The sequence below is a fragment of the Chrysochloris asiatica genome, unplaced genomic scaffold, assembly GCF_000296735.1.
Source record: "Chrysochloris asiatica unplaced genomic scaffold, ChrAsi1.0 scaffold00178, whole genome shotgun sequence".
NCBI lineage: Eukaryota > Metazoa > Chordata > Mammalia > Afrosoricida > Chrysochloridae > Chrysochloris > Chrysochloris asiatica.
In genome coordinates, this window is record NW_006408696.1 from 3474134 (window position 1) to 3498148 (window position 24015).

Sequence of the window (24015 nt, forward strand, 5' to 3'; positions counted from 1 at the left end):
TATGGCTGAGAAGTGGGGAAGCCAGGATAAGAATCCAGACTGGTCAACTCTCAAAGCCAAAGCTCTTAGTCACTCAAGAGGCAGGCCTTTCCAAGGCTGCTATGCGTGTCCTCAGACACCTGGTCATCACCAACTCAACAAGACAACAACTGTTTTGCAGTTTTCTCGTCAAGTTTATTTTGGGCCTGCTACCTTGCACTAACCAATCCCCTATCAAGAACACTATGACTTTAAAAAACGTCATTTTACAACCTTTTAGCCAACAGAACAGGAGCCTTAAAATTATTCTGACTCAGCAGTCCCACTTCTAAAAGCCTATTCAAAGGAAGGACTCCTGGTGTGACTCTGTGGGATCAGCACGGGACTGTGAACCTCACGGTCAGCAGTTCAAACCGACCAGCTGCTCCTCAGAAACCCTATACAGGGTCACTATAAGTTGGCACCGACTCAATGGCATGCAACAACAACAACATTTGAAGGACAGAATCTGAAATGTAGAAGGGTTTATTGTCTCATTTCATTTACAAAAAATTGGAGGGGGGAAAAAAAGACAAACAATTGAAAACATGCTCCAAGTTCACAAATGAGGAATAATTAACTTCATTATGGTATTTAAGTGATGAGCTATTACGCAGCCAGAAAATGTCATTAACAATTCATCATAGAAAGTTGATAGCCTACGCAAGCCCTTGGTCTCAGCTGTTCTGTGATCAGAAGAATGCGCAGGTGTGCGGCTACAACCACTGACCACCCTGACAGGGTCACAGCAGAAAAATGGGGGGAAAGGCTTGACTCACTGAATCAGCTGAGACCAAGTACTCACTGAGACTACTGTCCTGAGACAGTCTTTAAACTCTGAACTGAAACTCTCTGCCAAAGACACATTTTAGCCAAACAACAGAGTGCCACACAAAATAAAGGGTCTGACCCATTAAGAATGGTGCTGCACTGAAAAACTGTGTCATCTGTGTGAGACCTAAAGGGCAACTTTTACTCTAAAGCAAAGATGAGAAGATAGGGAGTCAGGGAAACAAGTGTACAGGAAATGGAACAGCCAGAAAGCAAGAGAGAATGTTGACACACTGAAAAATGTAGCTCATGCCATGGAAGGAACAACTTGTGTGGCAACTGTTAAGCGTAACTGACTTGTCAAATGTAACGTATAAACTGTATTGAACCAAAACTCAACTATATAAAAAAAAGTCTTCATACATATGAGAAGTAGGAAAAAAACAGAAACAGTATACAGTTATGTTTAAAAAGTTTTGAAAGAGATGAGAATCACAAAAAAAAAATACATATAATAAAGAGGAAATCTTCACGTGTTCCCTTGCGCATCTCCCTACTTCCCTACATCCAATACTGATGAGGAGCCAGCCCCGTGTGTCACCTCCGGTGAGAGCAGGCTTACCAAGGCAGGGTCATCGTGTTTGTACAGCGTAACCGCAGGCACAGCTGGCAAACCCAGCCAAGGGCCCGGAGTCAAAGTCATGCTGTCACACTTGGTTGCTGCCTACCAAGAGGAGAAGAATGACGTGAATGAGAGATCCTGAGAGAGAATATGGTCCACTCAACCCTCGCTTCCCTTCATAAAAACAAGGCACAGTCTGCTGCGTCCAAAGACTTTCTTACAAAGGCCACCACGTACCAGCACTGACGAGGAGACATAACCTAGAGCCAGCGTTGCCAGGTTCACACTGTAAGAAAAAAACACCAAACACCAGTCTAAGAATTAATAGTTCACCAAGTCTTTTATCTTCAGGAAAATAAAGAAGGTGCTGTGACAAGCTGACATTTAAATGTCTTTCACTTGTGTTACTAATTTTTGTAGCAGCAAAAAAAAATGTGGTTAACACAAATTTCAGGAAAACCTTGAAAATGCATAGTAATGAAAACAGGCTTCAGAGGATGTCTCCTACTTCTTTTGTATAACGGACATACCATTTTATATCTGTCACCACGATTTTTTTTTTTTTTAAGTCATATATATTATTTTCCAGAGCGATAAAATAAGAGACCAACCTTGTATGATGTAGTAGCTATGGGCTACAACAGGCTACCTGCATCCCTCTCTCCCCACTTCTCCTCACAGTACCAACTGCCTACTGGGAAGCCACCCCCATCTCCTCTATCAGATCATAAGACCAGCTGTTTCAGGATGACCTAGACTACCAGAGTACTACAACTCCCTGGCCAGCGTGCTTGTTCAGTGGGAGACTTGTTGAGCCTTCTGGTCCACTGAACGCGACTCTGAAGAAGAGTTGAGCTGCTTCAGCTACTTTGCACCATCACAGAAAAGTCTATCAATGGCGCCAAACTGTAGCAAGTGATGGGGAAGGAGAGCAGACAGAGACTGAAACTGAATCCTGTTTGCCCCCAGCCAATTCCAACACTCGTCGTTTTTGTTTTTTTTTAATTAGGTGAGTCAATAAAATCTCCTTTTTCCTAAGCCCATTGGGGTTACTTTGTTATTTGTAGTCCTTAGTGGAGAGGCTGGATACGCTCCCTCCACAGGGACCATGTGCATACCCCACAGGGAGCCAATCCTACCATCTACTCACCCTTCCACATGAAGCCACATGCTATGCTGCTCACAGAGTTCTTTCAAACGCCCAATCTTATCTGTGTGTCCTACTGCGGCAGTTCCTAGGAGACAGCAAACATCCGTCAGGATAAAAGGTTCTACAGTCATCCTTCCCCTAGGAAGCAAATAACTAAATTCATCCCTTTTTCTTTTTGGATTAGTTTAAAATCAACTGTTGCAAGTCAATTATGCAAGTGTGTAGCCACTGTAAAATATCTACTTGATATTTTAACTGAGATACAGTCAAGTCTCCCATTAAGATTGTGGATCTGTCAATTTATATTTGTATTGTATCCATTTTTGATTGTTTCCTTCATATATTTTAAAGGTACTTTCACATACATTCGTAACTGCTGTTTCACAGATTATATTAACATGAAGTCTATTGTATCTCACACTAATATTGCTATAGAGTGCTAGTGTGATGCTGTAGGATAAGCACTGGACTGCTAACTACATGGTTGGTGGTTCAAACCTACTAGCTGCTTCTTGAAAATCTATTGTTGTTGGGGTTTCCGACGCTGTAAATCTTTACAGGAGTAGAAAGTCTCATCTTTCTCCCGCGGAGCAGCTAGTAGCTTCAAACTGCTGACCTTCGGGTTCGCAGCCCAATTCGTAATCACTACGCTACCAGAGCTCCTTTGGAAATCTGTACAGGTCGTTATTGACCCAACAACACTTAACAATATTGCTATAACGTCATTTTGTTAGCATTTACATAAGATATCTTTTTCCATCTTTTTGGTTTTCCTGTCATTTTCTGGGTTATTTTGATTTAGGTACTTCCCTTATAAAGAATACTTGAGTGTAGTGGTTATGAATCGGGTTGCTAACCTCAGGGTCAGCGGTTCGAAACTACAAGCTGTTCTGCTGGATAAAGATGAGGCTTTCTGCTCCCGTAAAGATTTACAGCCTCAGAAACCCTGTACAGGGTCACTATGAGTCAGAACCAATTCCACGGCACATAACAACAACAACAAGATGACTATCTGTTTTCTGGTTGGTTTGTTTTACTCAAACTAGAGGTTATTTTAGTATTTGTTATTAAGTGCCATTAAGTTCATTTTGCCTTACATTAACTCTGTGTTTATGTGCATCTCTGCAACAACAGAAAGCCTCACCTTTCTTCCGCAGAGCAGCTAGTGCTCAGCAGTCCACTGCTTATCCTACAGAGTCACCGCACTCCTTTATGTATACAAGGGGGCTCAAAATGTTCAAATTCCCTTCTCTTTTAATCCCATTTTTCACAAACTTTTCTAAGCCCTTTGGTATATTAAGCATTCTGAAGCCAGTTTTAAAACACAGAGCACTCCAAGCCATTTCCTTGCTAATTGATTCACACTACAGATGTTGCTGGGCAGATCATCTTTTCTTCAAAGATGGAAACCAGGCCTAACGTGGAGCTACATCCACTTCCTAACCCACCACCAGTGAGTCGGTTCTGCCTCAATGACTCTGTGCAGGGTTTCCGAGGCTGTAGATCTGTATGGGAACAGAAAACCTCTTTTTTCTCCTGTGGCGCAGCTGGTGGGTTTGAAGGGCTAACAGTGGGGTTACTAGTCCAGTGCTTTATCCTACAGAACCATCAGGTCTAAGTGCCCTAAATTTCTGGTTAATAGAATCCTAACTAATGAGATTTCATACTCCCACCAAGCGCCTCAACAAACACAACTAGAAGTGGTTCTGATGGGAGGGTTCATGCCAGGAAGAACAGGAAACTCTTTGTCCCTCACACAAAAGCCCACTTCAAATTTAAAAAATGTTTAAAATCTTAACAGACACATTCTGGTTAGTTGAAGCAAGACCATATGACAATGTGTGGTTGAGTCACATGATCCATCTGTCAGAACATAAAGCACAGTTTGTGTCTGAGTGAGTACAGAACTTGGCACCCCTTTCCCGGTTTACGGCAATGTCTGTTGGCCAGCCCCATTCCAGAGGTGGGCAAAAACCACCCCAACTACAGGGGTCCTGGAGTGGCGCTGTGGGGTAAGCACAAGCCCCCAAGGTCAGTTTGAAGCAGTTCAAGCTCACTAGCTGCTCCACGTCCTCGGAAACACTATACAGGGTTAATATGAGTCGGAATTACTCAACGGCACCTCACAACCACCACTAGAGAGAGTATACATTCCCAGGCTCCAGTGACTGCTCAGTGGGAGATGTTTGCTGGGACATCACGCCCACTGAATCCGAGTGGGGAGAGTCCAGTGACTATGCCACCATCACACTGTGCCTGCGTCCACTAGTCATGTGCAAATGATAGCCTCACCCATCTCACTCGATCACATACGGATGAAGTACGCTTCTTTTTAAACTTATGATGTGTTATGTTAGCAGGCAGGAAGGGGTGGTTTCCCTGCTTCTGTTTTGTTTTAAACAATCAGCTTTAAGGAGGCATGGTTTACATACAATAAAACCCACTCATTAAGTGTATGGTTTGATCAATGCATGTATGCAGTTATGTGAAGATTTCCAACACCCCTGAGACTCACTGCAGTCACTTCCCTCCCCACTGGTGATGCGGATCTGGTCTGTCACTGGAGTTATGTTTTTTCTAAGATCTCATGTATATGAAATCACTAATGCTTTTGACATTCACCATGCTGGGTGTACAACAATAATTCTTACCATTCCCATCTGGGTGCAGCACAGTGTGCTTACCCATTTACCAGATGAAGAGCACCTCCGTTGTTTCCAGTTACAACATCTACACACAAGGCTTTGTGTAGACCTATGTTTTCACTTCTCTTTGGTAAATAACTAGAAGTAAAACTGATGGGTCATGTTAAGTGTACTTAGAAACTGCCAGACTCTTTTTTGGAGTGGTTATAACATTTTTCATTCCCCAAACCACGGGTAAGGGCTCCAGCTGCCCTGTAACCTTGTCAGCACTTAGAATTGTACTGTTTCATTTCCTTCATTTTTATTGATGTATCTCATCCTGGTTTGTCAGTGAAAAAGTGGAACACCCCCAACAAGATGGAGTGGCATAGTGGTAGCAGTAATGGGCTCAAGCGCCACAACTGTCAGGACGGTGGAGGACTAGGCAGTGTTTCATTCTGTTGTGCATACGGTCACAATGAATTGGAACTGACTGAACGGCAGCTAACAGCAACAACATCTTGGTTTTAATTTGCATTTCTCTAATGACTAATGATAGGGAGTGCAGTGGCTCCATATGATAAGCACTGGATTGAGAACCACAAAGGCCATCAGGTGCTCCAAGAGACAAGATGAGGCTTTCTGCTCCCGCAAAAACCGTAACGCCTTGGACACTGTACACAGGTCAGAGCCGACTAGACAGCGCTTCACAGTTGTAACAATGAGTAAAGATGTCAAGCAGCTTCTCAATACATGAGTCTTCTGGGTAAACTGTTCAAAAACGTTCTTCTAAATATTATGTATTGTGTCTCCATATTACTGAGTTGTAGAATTTATTATCTATGCTGTAAGCAAATCCTTGGTCAGATACATATTTGCAATGACCACCCCCGCCAGTCTTTTTAAAAGCCTCTCATTTTTGATGCAATTCAGTCGATTGTTTATACCTTTTGTGTTCTAAATTGCAAAGATCTTCTATATTTTTTCAAAAAGTTTTTCATTATACTTAGGTCTAAGATAATTTTTTATTGAATTAATTTTAGAATATAGAGTAAGGTTAAGGGTTTAAGTTCCATTTTTGCTATATTGATATTCAATTGTTACAAGACTATTCTTTCTCTATTGGGTTACCTTGACATCTTTGTCAAAAACAAGTCAAATGACATGAGTCTATTTCTAAACACCTTTTCAACCTGTATACTGGGGAATTATTTTTTGGGTGGCTGTATTACAATGTTGACGGCTACAAGTATAATGCTGAATACAGTAATGAATACAGTAAATTGAGCAGTCAGTAAGTAGCTGACCTACTATCCACAAAGTGGCCATTTCAGTGTCACATTTCAGTGTCTCATTTTAAAATTCAATTTGGAAAGCAAAAAGGAAGACTATAAAGCTGAAGAAGATAGAAGCATTTACAGCCTAAATTAAAAATCAGATACACAAATACATACAGTTACCTTCCAGAACAGATCAACAGCTAAAGGGAATAAACCAACAATAATAATGTGGCGCTGTGGCTAATGCCCAGACTGCAAAGCCGTCTGAACTGCAAAGTTGGTGGTTCAAGCTCACCAGCCGCTCCTCGGAAACCCTATGCAGGGTTGCCATGGGTCGGAAATGACTAGATGGCACCTTCACAACAACAACCGTAAGGTTGACAAGAGACTACCTTACAGATGTGGCATACATATATTCCTGAAAAGTTAAATCTTTTTTAAGGGTAAGCACCTGACTTGGCTCTTACAGATATGTTTTAGTTCTCCACTGGTACGAGAGCAGAAATGCCACAAGCAGATGACTTTAAGGCACATTTATTTTCTCACAGTTTAGAAAGCTCGAAGTCCGGATTCAGAGCCCTGGTTCTAGGAAGGACTTCTGCCGGCCATGGGGGAAGGCCATGGGAGAAGATCCGGATCTCTTCAGCGTCTTTCCTGGTTCCTTCCAATCTTCCCCCATCTCTCCTTCTTTGGATTGCATGTTTAATCCCTTATATTACAAAGAGATTGCTTTGATAAACACCCTAAACTAATCCTATCTTATTCATTTAACAAAGATACCCAAACCACAGGCAAAGAAGTTAGGATCTACAACACAAATTTTTGTGAGACATGATTCAACCCCTAATATCCTAAATGAAAGATCATCACACCTACCAGCATTTGCAACAAGCACCAGGGGCAACCTTCCTTGTTCTTTATCATCTTTAATCAGTTTCTCCAAGAAGGCAACATCCTGGAACCGAAAGAGAAAATATAAAAACACGAGGCAACCAGCATCAAAGTGAATACAATGGAGAACTGGGACTTCCAGACAACTCTTAAAATTAACCCCTCATATCAATGCTTATGTTGGAACCGACTCCACGGCACATAACAACAACAACAACATCAATGCTTATGCTTGGCAATTGTTCGTTGTCGCAAATCATACATGAGAAAATCAGATAGTTTTCCATGAAAACTAAAAAAGTTGGTCACACTAAAATTTAAAACTGCATGTACAAAACGCAAACAATAACACAGCACATAGAAGACCAAAAGTTCTCAAGCCGTAAACATTTAAAGAAAATGTTATAGCACTCCCACCCCCCAGAAAGCCATGCATCCTTAATATTTATTACTCACTGATGCACCTGGATCAGACAGTGAAATGGGTTTGGAAATGAAACGCAGAAAAATGAAATCGATCCCTTTTGTATCTAGGTTAAGGTCTGGAGAAACCGATCACGTCCATGGCTGAAAGCACACTCCAATCTCAAGGTTTGCAGGAAGCCCTCATCCCAACACCTGCTCATCTGCAAGCCCAGGCATCAGTGACACCCACTGAAAAGCCTGAGCTTAACAGGGGAAATGTGGTGTGGTTGACTTGACTGCCATATGTCTACATAAAATAAAAGACACGAAAGAGTCCCTGAAAGTCAGGTATTCCTGACCTATATGCCAAGTGACCTTCATGGACTTTTCAAACCCAGAAGCATGTATTCTCAATGGAAAATCCTAGGCAATAAAAGAATAAGGAATGCGTCTGTGGGGATTAGCCAATAGAACCATCAGTTAAAAGAAGACAAAGTTTAAGACACAACTGCATACTATTTTACCAGTCAAAGGGTTAACTCACCATCTGATGCTGGGATCCAAACATAGTGTTACAGGGGACACGGCACAAGCAGGGGAAAGGCAAGCCAAGCTGCAAGAACCAAGAAGATCTGTGTCACCACTGACGTAGGCTCCCTGAGACAAGCCCTAAATGTTCTTAAAACAAAACCTCTCTCTCCTAATATTATTAATAGATGTTAAAGTATATTGAAGAAGCTTTTTTCTTTTTAACGAAAAAAAGGTGGGGGGAGTGAATTCTTAAAAGGTGAGATGTAAAACTTTCTAAATTAGTCAAAGTGATTATCTTTGGTATATTTTAGAACATAAACACCTTGCCCATCAGAGAAACCACAGCCCTCCCTGAGCATTTATTGAGATAGTTTACAATTCTTGCAATCATCACTAGTAAATAATACCAGCTAAAGGCACTTTAAAAACTATATTTTATTTATGGGTCTGTTGTTGTTAAGTGTTGTTGATTCGGTTCTGATTCACGGTGAGCCCATATAGGATTTCTGAGACTTTAGTTCTTCAAGGGAGCAGAAAGCTTCATCTTTCTCCCATAGAGGGGCTGGTGGGCTCTAACCACATGTGGTTTGTAGTTCAGTACTTATTGTATGGAGCCAGCACACTCCCAGTGCATTCCTAAAAAGCAGTGTTATGGCCTAGCAAAGAAATGAAATCATGTTAATGTTACAAATGGAGATTTGTTGTGAAATGCCATGTAGCTGGTTCCGACTCATAGTAACCCTGTATAGCGTCTCCAAGGAGCAGCTCGTGGCTCAAACTGAACTTACGCTCCAGCACATTATCCTGCAGTGTGATACTAGGGAGGATTATTGGTAAATAAACTTTAAAATCTTCATTTTTAGCTTCCAAACGTTTAAGTAGTTTATAATTTCAATCATTTTAAAGTTGCAGCATATTGTTCTATATAACTAACAGTAGCATTTTTTGTTAAGTGTTGTTGGGTCAGTGCCAACTCACAGCGACCCTACAGTAACTTTTCCAAGGAGTAGTTGGTGACTTTGAATCGCTGACCTTGCAGTTAGCAGTCCAGTGCTTATCCTATAGCACCACACCAGGAGCATTTAATTACCAAAAATTTAATGAGCACTTTATTCACATTTGTTGTTGTTGTTGTTGTTGTCAGGTGCCATCGAGTTGGAAACGACTCATAGCAACCCCTGTACAACCTCACTACCGCCGCCACTCTTGACGCCATCAATGATGCCACCTGGCTGATCCATCTCATTGGGGGTCTTCCTCTTTTTCTCTGACCCTCCACCTTACCCAGCATGACATCCTTCTCCAGCGACTGTTCTCTCCGGACAATGTGTCCAAAGTATGAGAGACGAAGCCTAGCCATCTTGGCCTCCAAGGAGCACTCTGGTTGCACTTCTTCCAAAACAGATCTATTCGTTCTTTTGGCAGTCCATGGCACTTTCAGTATTCTCCTCCAACACCACAACTCAAAGGCATCAATTCTTCTACGACCTTCCTTATTCACTGTCCAGCTTTCACATCCATATGCGGTTACTGAAAATACCATGGCTTGGGTCAGGCGCACCTTAGTCCTCAAACTGACATCTCTGCTCTTCAAAACTTTAAAACGTTCCTGTGCAGCAGATTTGCCCAATGCGATACACGTCGTCTGGTCTCTTGACTGCTGCTTCTGCGAGTGTTGACAGTTGATCCAAGAAGAATGAAGTCCTTGACAACTTCAATCTCTTCTCCATTGATAAGAATGCTGTTTACTGGTCCACTGGTTAGGATTGTAATCCATATGTAGGCTGTGCTCTTTGATCTTCATCAGTAAATATTTTAAGTCCTCTTCACTTTCAGCAAGCAAGGTTGTATCATCTGCATATCTCAAGTTGTTAATAAGTCTTCCTCCAATCCTGATGCCACGTTTTCCTTCATGCAACTCAGCTTCTTATATTATTTGCTCAGCATACATATTGAACAAGTATGGTGAAAGAACAGAACCCTGTCGCACACCTTTCCCAATTTTCACGTTTAAAGGATTCTTTTTTAATTAGCAAAATGATACTCCACTGAAAAAAAGAAAACATTAAATAAAACAGAAATTCAGTTAAAATGCTTCTCCTACCATCGACCACCAGTCTGTCAGTGATAACAGTTTAGGAGACAACCTTCCAGACATGTTCTAGGTATAAATGTGACTTTACAGATGCATATAATTTTCTAGGTATAAAAACACACATGTATATAAGCATTTTAAAAACCTAAGTATGACCATGTTACATATACTGTGCAGCAGGCTCTCCCACACTAAACTGGACTGCTGTCCCCCAGGGCAGCCTTAGTCCTAAAAGCCTGGTGTGCAGTAGATACTCAGCGGTTTGTTTCATGTTTCTACAGGAATATTGTAAAACTCCCCACTTTTGTACGCCCTCAAGAACAGGATATAATTTCTTACCACCTATGACCAGAGTTTGGAATCATACAACCTCCCAGGCCCCTCCACCGTTACCAAATATGAACCATACCCTTCACCCTATAGGAGTTTTGCCTTAAAATATTCTTGGCCAAGTAAGAAGCTTAACAACCTCTTGCCTCAAGGTAGCTCCTCAACTGGTCTACATGCACCAAAATTGTTAGTGCTCTTTGATCTAGTGATCCTAGATTACTCTGAAAATCTACCCTAAGAATATAAAGCCTAAATATAAACACCAACAATGCTGCCTAAAAGTGGCCACAGAAAGGAAAAAAAAAAGGTTCACACTCTAACTGTCCAATGGGGAAACAGTTTCAATCACTTGAAAGAGACTCATATAGAGAGTATAGACAGTAGAAAGGAAGTTGAATCTGAAGAACTTCTATAGCACAATGACCTCCTGCTAGGAACAGTAATTGAAAAAAGTCAGGGATAATCATGTAAAAAGACATATATACCCTTCGATTAAAGTCTGGAAACAAAAATGTTGACTCTGTTTACCTTTGAGCTATTATGTATATATAATAGGAGGAGGCTTTAAAAAGTTCATAGAAAAAATACCATTATCTTGTCATTCTATTTTTCCAGGAAGTTTTGGAAGTTCCCTCATGTCTTTCATATTCTTTACTTCTAAACTCAATGAGCATACATTTATATATTTTGTAATGACAAAACAAGTATATAAGTCATCTTTTTTCTTTCTCTTCCACAAAAAAAAAGAACAGCAGAGAAATGGGCTCTGCCCTTTTAAAACATTGTTTCTTTCCAAGATCCCCCTTACACCACATTACCTGATTACCAAGATACTGGCCCAGGCCAGGTCTAGCAGCAGCGCTAAGATAGATGACCGGCTTCTTGTTATATAACACATTGAATCCATCCACGACAAAGTCTTCGTATCGAGAGTGAATGGCAAGCCGGCAGATCTTAGCAAGGCCTTCTCTCTCTTCTTCGTGGAAATAAGCACAGCCATTTTCATACCTGTGAGAGACATCCCCATAGCAACATTATTTCTTCTTAATTCAGATTTTAGATCCAAATCTTATAATCACAAAAGTACTTCTTTTCTCAAACTAGAAATTGTCACCTCCATCAGCAAAGGGGGGATAGAAACATGAGACACAACTCATTACAGCTAGAGATGGGAAAGGAGACAGGCAATGACCCTTCATCCATGCCCAAGAAAAGTAATGAAAACAAGTAGCAAACAGAAGTCCTTTCAGTGAAGGCTGCAAAAGCCTAAAAACCACTGTTCTGGCCTACCAGGTGGCCAGCTCTGACAACACCGACACACTTGTTAGCAGTTTTAGCCCTAAAGCACCCAAGTAAATAAAGCTGCTGAAATGCTGATCAGGCTAGTCAGCGTCCACTACTACTGCACTGATACATTTATTCTTCCCAATCTCCTAGAGAAGGAAGACTTTCAATGGCAACCGTTAGATTTTTACTTACAGTCTTGCCAGGGCAAACTCTTTCCCAATAGTTGAAAGTAAGAGCTTCTGAGTTAACTATTCCATTCCCCCAATGATACCATTGGTCTTGTGTCTACTACTAAATCCTTAATCTGCTGAAATTCCTTGATAATGCCAACATCACAGCAGTCTAAAGCAAGTTATCAATTCATGACATCTCAGCTTCCTTATGAGGGCATTTCCTTTCTACAGCTGCACAACTTAATACTGTGACTGAAGAGATCAGAATTCAGATCATTACTCTCTTCTGTGAACACATGTCAGTTATTATTGTTAGGTGTCACAGAGTCAGTCAGTCCCAACTCATGGTGGACCTTATGCATAACAGAACAAACCATGGTCTGGTCCTGTGCCATCTTCACAAGGATTAGTAAGTCGGGGCCCATTGTTGCGGCCACTGTGTCAGTCCATCTCACTGAGGGGCTCCCTCTTCTTCACTGACCCTCGACTTTACCACGGAGCGCTGGTGGTGCAGTACTTAAAGCAATCAAGAGACACCCAAAAGGTCAGAAGTTCCAACCCCCCAGCTGCCCTGTGGAAGAAATGTGTGACATCTACTTTTGTAAATGAAAGCCTCGGACACCCTCGGGGCCCACCCTGCCCTACAGGGTCACTATGAATTGAAATTGACTTGATGGCAGTGGGATGGGTTTTCTACTTTACCAAGCATGATGTGCCAATGAGTAACCCTAAAACTAAGTACCTGTTGACATTACTAAGCATTTATGTACGTATGTTCTCAGCTCTCTTCATGTATTAATCCATTTAATCTTCACAACAATTCCATGCGATTGATACTAATGCAATCCCCACTGGAGGTACCGACAGGTCAGAGAGAGAATGCCCAGTTTGAGCCCAGGTAACACAGCTCCAGAGAAGAGATCTCTCACAGTATACACATGATCCATACATACCTGAAAATCCGGCAGAGCCACAAGGTAGTATCCGAAAGTATCCTCGTTGTAAGTTTTCTCAGCTTCTCTTTGTCCAGAGTAGAAATATAAGCACCCAGACTATGTCCCAACAAAGCCATGTGACCTTGCTCTCCAACACTCTGGATTCTGTTAAAATTCATTCAATTTAAAAAGTCTATTAGAGTCAAAGCATATTTACTAGGAAAACTGGGAACCTCAAGACCACAGAAACTTATGTTAGACTTAAAATCCACTTTATGGCCCAGAAGAAGAAATTAAGACACATGTAGAAAATTCCAGGCATGTAAGATTATTGGTTGTTTGGGGAGAAAAATAATGTAAGAATTCAAGTCCTAGAGGGTAAATATCTCCATTTTTGTTGAGTACATAACAGATACACAAGCTGTTTCTGAATAATTTTCTTTTTTTTTTAATATATTAAAGATCAGCCCTAAAACTATGTAGAATAAAGATGAGCTAAAATGTGCAAGAAACATTTTTTTAAAAAAGATAAAGATAAGCTAAAATGTGCAAGAAACATTTTTTTTTTAAAAAAAGAATCAGTGGAGAAAGATTAATTCCCTGCATTAAATACCTATTTGTAGTAATATACATGAATTTCATACAGAATGAAATAGTTTTATATGATTAAAAGGATATATGATTTCCCTTCTAAAGAACAACTGCAATCATTAAGAAAAAGACAAAGAACTGAATCAGACTGATAACAAAAGACAGTTCATAGAAAAGGAAATCTAAGGGGAAGGTGGACTACAGGGTAGGGAATAAATACAGGATAATTTGGGTTCTGGGGAGTGGGGCAGTACACAAGAATGGGGAGGAGAATGGAAGCACAAAGCAGATGGGAAAACAATTAGACAGGTTTGCATGGGCTAAGTGGGACAGAGGTAAATAATTGATGTATGCACAACCTTGGAACAACAGGGCTCTGGCATAGAAGGATTGAAACATGTTGGAATGGGTAAAAGGGTTCAAATAATGTTAAGATACTTGGCTGTCTTTTGAATCTTGGTTTCCCTGGCATATCATTACAAAATAGACACTTGAGGGGGAGAGACAGGAATAGCAGAAATATCACCATAAAGAAAGCTTCTAAGTCCGTCTTCTGCCTAAAACTGATTGGAATATCTAAAATGGAGCTACAACGTGCCGGTGAAGGAAGCTTCCTGTGGAGCCTCTGCATTACATAAGACCGTAAGTGCAATCCTGAGTCCCATCCAGAATCTTCTGAGGTGGGAAATTTCCACTTGAAAGGACAAGCAGACCAGCCTGGAACAGCTAGAAGAACAAAAGATACTTCTTGAAAGAAAGACCGACAGGAAAAATACAAAACAATAACAGCAGTCCGACTGATTACTACAAGAACAAGCAAGTAGCTCGCTCATGAGACATCAAGGCAAGTGGTAGGTCCCCTCAGGGCAAACACCCTTCCAAGTCTAAGACTCAATGGGAATACATGAGCAGACACGTGCTCTGACTGGTGACCACATTGGTCACTGATAAGAGGAAGTGAGGGAAAAACAGCAATGAGGCTGCGAACTAAGTCCAACCACGCTTAATAGACTCCTGAGAAGCCAGGTAGAAATCTGGCTGCCCAGCAGTGTGGCAAGACCTGGGGACTCTTGGGCCCAGAGTCAGTGACATAGCCACAGAGGACTGGAGTGGAGAGTGAAGCATTCAACTGATAAGAAGAAAGGGCATATGCACAAGGTCACCCACACTTGCAGATAATATCCACTTGACCTGGCTTCAATGGCTAGATGATCAGAGCTTAACTAGAGAAGAAAGAGGAGGAAAAAAAGAAATACAATTTGATGAACTTGACCGACATCTATGGATGCAGTAGCTCAAAAGAGGGAACAAATCTTTACAGCAAAAATCATTCCCACCCCCTCCATATACAGGGTAGACAGCGATGGGAAACTTGGACATTGGCTACCCAAAATGAGGGGCTACAAAGACAAGAAGTGACTGGCTTACAAGCTTTCAAGAGAATGCCTAGATCCAGAGGATGCAGAGGAAGGCAGAATCTCCACCTAAGTAGTATCCAATCTGGCTGGGTGGGACTGATGAAAGGAGATGGGAATAGCACTCCTATGGTACAATAGTGAATAATTAATATCAGGACTGTGAGGGTTGGAAATGTAAAGACAGACGTTTTGTAGCAAAAGGAAGTAGTTGACTTTGCAGGCCAGGAGCAGAGGCCCCTGGGACCATCAAGGGAGAAGAACAGAGTGCAGGACCCTACCCAGAGAAACAGTGATGCCAGAGATGGAGGCAGAGATGATGACGTGGAGAGATGGAGTGGCTGGGACCTCTAGACCCAGAGAGGGAGAGGGGCTGTGTGCTGACAACCAGGGGAAAGGTTTGCAGGATATACCCTTTGGTTGCTTGATGATGTATGGAGGGGATTGTAACCACGGCAATGTAATGATATACGATAGGATGAATGTAAAGCTAACATTCTCCCATGTAGACTATCACATAATTCATAATAAAACAGTTTAAAAAAACCTAGGGGTAGTGGACAGAGGCAAATAATGTTAACTGGTGGTACATGGAAGGGATTGTAATCATTGCATTGAAACAAAATACGATTGATTGAGTGCAAAACCAATGTTCTCCCATGTACATTATCACTCAATTCATAATAAAAGCCTTAAAAAAAAAGGAAATCTACTTAGATTCTAAAAATCGCAAAAAGATGCTTAATCTTGCTCATAATAATATGCACATTAGAACTATGCTGAATTAGTTCTCATCTCTCAGACAATGCAAAGATCCTTATGTCTGGTAACAGCACTGTAGGCAAGGTATAGGGAGGAAATACACTCTGACATTGCTGATGAGACTGTAAACAAACTGACAAATGCACATTTTATGTAACCCAGCAACCCCACTTCTAGGACTTCACCCTAGAGTCACACTTGCTCCGATGAAAAAGGACACATTCAAAGTTCTTGGCTGCAGCAATGTCTACGATAGTGAAACTAGTTAATAGGAAACTAGTTAAATACAATATGTTTCACTTAGTCAAGGTAAAATTTAATAGCTGTAAAAGAGAAGAAAGCTCCTTGTGTTTTGATAAGCAATGAACTCCAAGACATACAGAGGATGCACAGCGGTGGGGGCAGACAACCTGCACACAAACAGTCTCTGCAAGGGTACTTGAGAAGCTGGCAACACTGTCTACCCTGAGAAAGTCAACTAAAGGGAGGAGGAAAATCCTGTCTATACTCACTTTTTTAAAAAAAAAAATCTTTTTAAAATGTTGGACCAATAGACTGTATTGCTTACTCAAAATTTTTTTTACACATTAAACGTTAAAAAAATAAGGGAAAATGAAATTAAACAAATACATGACTCACAGAGAATGTGTACAGCCACCCTAATCCAGGTGCAAGAATTCTTAGTAATCATAAAGAAAATAGAAAAGCCCATAGCACTTAAGTTTCTGGTCCTTTTGTTGGCCCTTAAGACACAAGCGCGGTGGTTCCATGATAAGCATGTAAACGACAAAGTCTGCAGTTCGAGCCTATCAGCCACTCCTTGGGAGAAAGATCAGTTTCTGTTCCCAGGAAAATTTAGTCTTAAAAACCCTATACAAGGTCGCTGTGAGTTAGCACTTAATAGCAACAACAAAGACACACTACCGTAAAAAAGGACAGAATCTTGTTTTTGTGAAACGTTAAAAAAAAAAGTATTGTTAAGTGCCACTGGTCAGTTTTGACTCTTAGTGACACTTCCAAGGAGTGATGGTGGGTTTGTTTCAACTGCTGACCTTGTGGTTAGCAATCTAGTGCTTATCCTACAGCAACACACCAGGACTCAAAAAAAAAATATATATATATATATTTAAATATATATACATATAGAATGTGAGGGGACTTCAAAAAGTTCATGGGGAAATTCCATAATCTTTTAGTTCTATTTTTCTATAGGACTTTCTGAAGCTCGCTTGTATATATTAAAATTAAAAGTAGATACAATGTACAAAGTGGATTACCTAAAAATACCTAAGTGCCAAGGTCTCCTTGAAAACAGCACCAACAAAAAGAACCTAATTCGAATACAACAGGGAACTCTTAATGAAACATGGATTCTCTGAGCAACTTCTTAGACTGTAAGCACTATTGGAATCGAGAGCACATATACTTCCAGAGGAGGTGCAAACACTCTCCATTACCGGCAACTCTGGGGCTCCTCATCTTCATCTCCGTGCATCAGATTCTGAACTAACTGGAGGATGCTCACCATATCCTGTCCACTGCAAAAGAAAGAGTTGATGAGAAAAATGTGCATAGCTAAAGTAGTAGGCAGTGGCAAGGCAACCTTTAATTCATTTAAGGTAAGCATAGCTCTCCCATGAATGTTCAAACAATCTCTAAAAATCTGCTTCCCCCACGGTTCTGGCCTACAAGTGAGCAGGGTTCTGGTTCTCGGAGCTCACTGTAGAAATTAGGACAAGTGGGGGAAATGGAAGTCTTGCTAGTTGACGTTACGCAAATTATTGTAAGAATGCAGCCAGACAGTGGCTACAAACCCTTTACCTACGCCAGGCACATTATTAATCTCAATAAATGCTGGTTATTACTGAGCACTCCTGGCCAGTGGCCTGAATGCACTATCATTCTGAGAATTACAGACAGATGGCCTTAGTAGTTAGTCTCTTTTCTTGAGAAATGTCTGTGGAATCAGGAGACCAAACCTCGAGCCTTTTGATTCTACAGTAGGTCTAGGATGAGAAAACTAAGGATTTGGTTCTGGATTGTAGAAAGCAATTCACACCAAAACCTGTTGTCCTCAAATCAACTTATGAGACTTCAGGTCAACACCATTCATGTTGCAAAACTTGAAGATATTAGTAACTGGGTGTGTTAGATTTGGTATTTGTTGACACACAGTGATCCTTCCTCCATACTTTTCCTTTGCCACCTTGTACATATTTATATTGTGGTCAGAGGACAATTTCAGGGAGTTGTACTGTTTACGTAAGTATAGCTTCCTGGTTATTTAAAAAGCTATTATGAGGGAAGTTGGGCTGGGACTTTAATTACAAACTGACTACTAAGATCCTGTGAACATTTTAGCCAGATATTTCTGAGCTTTCCTCCCTGCTAGCTTATACCACAAAGATGTGACAGAATAGTCAAAAAAAAAAAACCCACTCTGCCAACAAAATGATTAAGGTTGACATTTCCCTTTCATCTACTACAAAAAGTTTTATCAACTTTATCAAGTATTTCACATTAAAGCTCGGTCTACAGAGTAGATGTCAGGTTTCAAGTATGTACCAAATATGACATTCTAGGGATAACAAAAAGTCAGACATTGCTTTTGAGCCCCAAGGTTGCATTCAATTCCATTCAGGAGGGGCTAAGCACTACCACTAGACAGCCCGTAGCATTCCAGTTTTCAAAAGCTGCACAACACATCACTCTACCTAAATGGGATTTGGGCTCATTAAAATTAAAATGATAAATCTATGATGGTAAAAGCTTGGTTTCAAGAAGACTGACAAGCAAACTATCATCACTACCACCTACCTGCCCTGGAGAGGCCCCGGAATATCGCCTGATGGGGGCTTCCTTTCATTTTCCTCCTCTGTTCTCCTACTTTAAAGGAAACAGAAATTTGCTATGATAAAACACATTGCTGTTGTTGTTGTTAACATTGTAACATGCAAGCGAGATTGTTGCCTAGAGTCTTTTAGTGACTGACAGAGGATATAAAAAACATGCAACACACTCCCCATCCCATCAGTGCCCAGTCCGTGGGATAGTCTGAATTTCAGGAAAAGAAAACATTATAAAGAATATTAATATTTCAGCCCATTTCTTAATAAGCTAATGCCCCACATGACCTGAATAAACAGTGAGAAGCATTTACAGATTCAACAGATTAAGTAAATGATACTCTTAATAGACAGTTTGAAGTTATAAGTGCTTCCCCTCAGCTTCAAAATCCCTTCATTATAAAGCACCTTCTAAGGCAAACACCAATTTTACAGTGGGCTAGAAGCAAAGTGTGACATTCTGAAAGCAGGAGGCGTCTTGCGCAGAGGAACCCGGTTTCACAACAGGTTGAACTCGTTCTCCAGAGTCCATCTGTGGGCACACACTCACCTCTGTCCTTCCTCCAGCATCTTCATGGCCTCCTTCAGGTTCTTCCCCATTACAGCTAATGTAGGGTCTACTGTCTAGGACACAAACCAAAAACAGATGTCCAACGTTAATAATATGCTAGGATTTCTGCAATGTAGTTCATCCAGAAAAATGAAATACCAGCCTATTTTCTTCAGGATTTATTATAAACAGAAAACTTCTAAAAGTACAAAAAAATGCTATAAAAAGGAGAAAGCCTTCCAGCCCCTTCCCAGAGGACTCCATTTTTAAGTTGTACATATGATCATCTTTCCATATTTTAACCTTGGAGTCCTGGTGTGACGCTGTGGGTTAATGCACTGGACTGCAAAGCCAGTTTGAAATTGCAAGGCCAGTGATTCAAGCTCACCAGCTGCTTCTCGGAAACCCTATACAGGGCCGCTATGGGTCAGAATGGACTCAATGGCACTTAACAATAACAACATATGCACCTCTAGGAGACCTGGTGCAGTGCCACTGATTAATGCGCTGGACTGCAAGGTCAGTTTGAACCGCAAGATCGGTGATTCAAGCTCACCAGCTGCTCCTCAGAAACCCTATACAGTATTGCTATGAGTCAGAACCAACTCGATGGTACCTGACAACAACATATGCACCTCTGCAAATTGCTTTTTAAGTAAAAGCAATACTGGAGAAACTGGGTTTGCTTCCATATCACCACAATAAAACACATATTGCCAAGCTGCACAAAGGTCTTGGTTCCCCAGTACATATAAAAATTGTTTATATCATACTATAGCCTACTTGGAGTTCTGGTGTGGTGCTGCAGGATAAGCACTGGATTGCTAGCCACAAGGTTGTGGTTCAAACCCACCAGCCGCTTCTTGGAAACCATATAGAGCAATAACACCTATTTAGAGTGCAACAGCATTAGGGAAAAGTTTGAAAGATTCTGAGAATGATCAAAATGTGACACACATACAAAGTGAGCATAGGCTGTGGGGAAAATGGCATCGACAGACGTCTCAGTGCCTGGTCACCACGAACCTTCGATTTGCAAAAAATGCATTAGCTGAGTAGATCAATTCAACAAGGTAAACCGCACTTTATAATGATTATGGGTTTATGTCAGTACATACACTGCATACTTCTTAGCAGTTTATTATTTTTCAATTCCATGGATGAATCAACTATCAACACTCATGGAAACAGCAATCAAGAAATTAAACAATGTATTGTATTGGGCAAAGACTAAGGTGTGCCTGACACACCATGATATTTTCCATAGCCTTATATGCATGTGAAAGTTGGACAATGTATAAAGAAAAAAATGATGCATTTGAGTTATAATGTTGGAGGGGAATTTTAAAAATACCAAGGACTGCCAAAAGGACAAACAAATCTATATTGGGAGAAGTACAGCCAGAATGCTTCTTAGAAGCCAGGATGGCCAGACTTCGTCTCTCATACTTCATATATATTATCAGGAGGGACCAGTCCCTGGAGAAGGACATCATGGTTGGTAAAGTGTAGGGTCAGTGAAAAAGAGCAAGAAATAATTGCTATCAGGACTGATTGTGAATGTTACAAACATAATGTAGATGTTTTGTTAACAAATGGAGGGGAGTGACTCTGGGACCATCAAAGGAGAAGACTGGAGCATGAGACCCTACCCAAAGAAACAGTGACGCCAGAGATGGAAGTAGAGACGATAACATGGAGAGATGGAGCAGCTGGGGACTCTAGACTCTGGGAGGGAGAGGTTCTGTGTGTTGATGGCCAGGGGGGCAGGCTTGTGGGGTGAGGTGTACCCTTTGGCTGTTTGATGATGCATTCAGGGTATTGTTATCATTGCCAATAAAATGAAATAAGGTAAGATGAATGCAAAGCTAATGTTCTCCCCCCCCCATGTAAACTATCACATAATTCACAATAAAAACTTAAAAAGGAAAAAAAAAAAATGAAATGGAACACATAGACTGATATCAGAGGCATTAGTGAGCTGAAATGCCAGCTGTCTGTAACAGAATATATCTATACATCTACAAGGAAGACCAAGGAGCTCTGGTAGCGTAGTGGTTACAAATCGGGCTGCTTTTTTCAAGGTCAGTAATTCAAAACTACCAGCAGTTCCACGGGAGAAAGATGAGGCTTTCTGCTCCCATAAAGATTTACAGCCTTGGAAACCCTGTGCAGGGTCGTTGCTATGGGTGGGGACCGACTCGATGATACTTAACAACACAAGAAAGACCACTTAATACAACTATTATTCAAATTATGCACACAACTAGAGCCAGTGATGATCAATCAACTGCCTCAGTCTGAAATTGATCAAACATGCAATCAAGATGTATTGATAGTTACTGGTGATTGGAATGCTAAGGCTGGAAACGAAGGATCAGTAGTTGGAAAACATGGCCTTGGTGATAGAAATGATGCTGGAGATTGTGACAGTAGTTTGCAAGACCAATGACTTACTCATTGCAAATACCTTGTTTAAACAATATAAAAGATGCTTGGTAGGGTGGAGGGTCAGAGAAAGAGGAAAACCCCCCCAGCGAGACGGATTGGCCAAGCGGCAGCATCAATGGGCTCAAGCATGATAACAATAGTGAGGTCGGTCCAGGATCAGGCAGTGTTTCATTCTGCTGTGAATAAGGCCACTATGAATGAGCACCAACTCGATGGCACCTAACAACAACAACAACATACACATGGGCCTCACCAGAAGGAGTACACACAAATCAAACTGACTACCTCTGTCAAAAGAGATGGTAGAAAAGTCAAAACAAGGGCAGATTGTGAAGCAGACCATCAATTGCTCAGATGAAAGTTCAGGCTGAAGCTGAATTAAACAAATCCACAAGAACCAAATAAGACCTTGAACAGACCCTACCTGAACTAGAGATCATCTCAATAAGATATTTGATAATTAGACACTCGTGACTGAAGACCAGAGGAGTTGTGGGATAGCATCAAGAACATCATACAGGAAGAAAGCAAAATGGTCACTAAAAAGAAAAGAAAAGGCAGAAAGAAAGACAGAAAGAAAGAAAGAAGAAAAGAAAAGGACAAAATGGATGTCAGAAGAGCCTTTGAAACGTGATTTCTGGTGTAGTGATGCTAAAGCAAAAGAAGAAACGAGGAGGTAAAAGAACTGAACAGAAAATTTCAAAGGCCAGCTAAAGAAGACAAAGTATTATAATGAAATATACAAAGACCAGGAGTTGAAAACTGAAAGAGAAAAAACAAGCTCAGCATTTCTCAAGCTGAAAGAACTGAGGAAAAAGGTTAAGACTTGACCTGCAGTAGTGAAGGGTTCTATGGGCAAAACACTGAATGATGCAGAAAGCATCAAAAGAAGACAGAAGGAATACAGAGAGTCACTGTACCAAAAAAAAAAAATAAAAATTGGTTAATGTTTAACCATTTCAAGACTCGGTGGTACTGAAGGAAGAAGTCTAAGGTGCACTGAAGGCACTGACAAGGCTCCAGAATTGATGGAATACAAATTAAAATCTTTCAACAAACTGATCCAGCACTGGAGGCACTCACTCATCTATACTAAGAAATCTAGAAGACAGTTAGTTACCTGGTCAAGTAATTGAAAAGATCCATATTTGTGTCCATTCCAAACAAAAGTGACCCAATGGAATGTGGAAATATTCGGGTAAATCACATGCAAGTGAAAGTTTGCTAAAGATAATTTAAAAATGGCTGCAAAAGTACATTGATAGGGGATAGGGTAGAGGTGCAGTCAAGTTCACCATCAGCAATACCACAGAATACCAGGTGAAGAAGTTTCAGGGTAGAGCTCCAAAACTCTGAACCACATAAGTAGGAATATTTTTAAAAAATTGAAGGCTTATAGCTAGTGGAACTTGTAGTGAAGTAAGAAATCACGTACTTTGGAATCTGCCAGGCTCAGTGGGCCGGGGCCAACAACTCAGGCAAGATCAAACAGCAAGACCAAGTGGGGTAGCACACCCCCCACAGAATAACACCGTGGGAAGCTCTGAGCAAAGGTGGACAATACACTTGGTCAGTTTTGCTTTGTTCTGATTTTTTTTTTTTGGTATCTGTTCATTGCCGTCCCCCACTATTTGCGCACCTCTATTCTGGTGACTAGAAGGGATGCCTGAGCAAGTGGACACACCCCACCCCCACCCACTGGTGGGTTTTTCTGCCATGCATGCACACAGCCCAAAGCCAGCCCTGAACTGTTTTTTCAATAGGGAAAAGGCCAAACAAGGGGTGTGGAGTAGGAAAGAGAAAACCAAACAGGCCAAAAATTCCATTAACCCTGAGGTACAACATAACAACAAGCAGTGGCATCTTGAAATTTTTCAGGCATCCTTGACGGCAAGAAACTGAAAGAACACATTAAAATCATACTTACATTAGGCTACAGATTTCCCCCCACCCTCCCTCCTCTCCCTTTTCTGCAATTATAGACTACAATATCCATTCTAGATTTTTTGTTGGTGGTGGGTTTTTTGTTTTTTTTTTTTTGCTGTTACTATTTTGCTGTTCTATGCTCCCCCTTTTAACTTTGGGGGTCTCTTTCTCTCCCTATATTACTCAAGAAGAGTCAACAACTGCTGCCATATAGTCAAAACTACAATCACACTCTATAAAACACCAAAACCCAGGAAAAAAAACAATACCAAGTGCCATGTACCAGGGAGGCAGACAACACCTGTGAAAGTTACTCTGAGTTAAGTAATAAGAAGAGTGAAAAAGGAAGCCCACATCCTGAT

The 24015-nt window shown here is 41.0% G+C and overlaps 1 protein-coding gene across 1 annotated transcript in view; it reads right to left on the minus strand.

Moving 5' to 3' along the window:
- The window catches only part of LOC102828724 (pyridoxal-dependent decarboxylase domain-containing protein 1-like), a 35394-nt gene extending 16056 nt beyond the window's left edge, over positions 1-19338 (minus strand). The window contains exons 1-10 of the mRNA XM_006871956.1: positions 19277-19338; positions 18698-18763; positions 17338-17418; positions 13131-13277; positions 11536-11725; positions 8306-8374; positions 7342-7420; positions 2562-2646; positions 1649-1697; positions 1412-1513 (exon numbers count right to left, since the gene is read on the minus strand). Of these exons, the coding sequence (XP_006872018.1) occupies positions 1412-1513; positions 1649-1697; positions 2562-2646; positions 7342-7420; positions 8306-8374; positions 11536-11725; positions 13131-13277; positions 17338-17418; positions 18698-18763; positions 19277-19326 (918 nt within the window). The 5' untranslated portion in view covers positions 19327-19338. The remainder of the gene's footprint in view (positions 1-1411; positions 1514-1648; positions 1698-2561; positions 2647-7341; positions 7421-8305; positions 8375-11535; positions 11726-13130; positions 13278-17337; positions 17419-18697; positions 18764-19276) is intronic.
- Positions 19339-24015: the final 4677 nt, after the last annotated feature.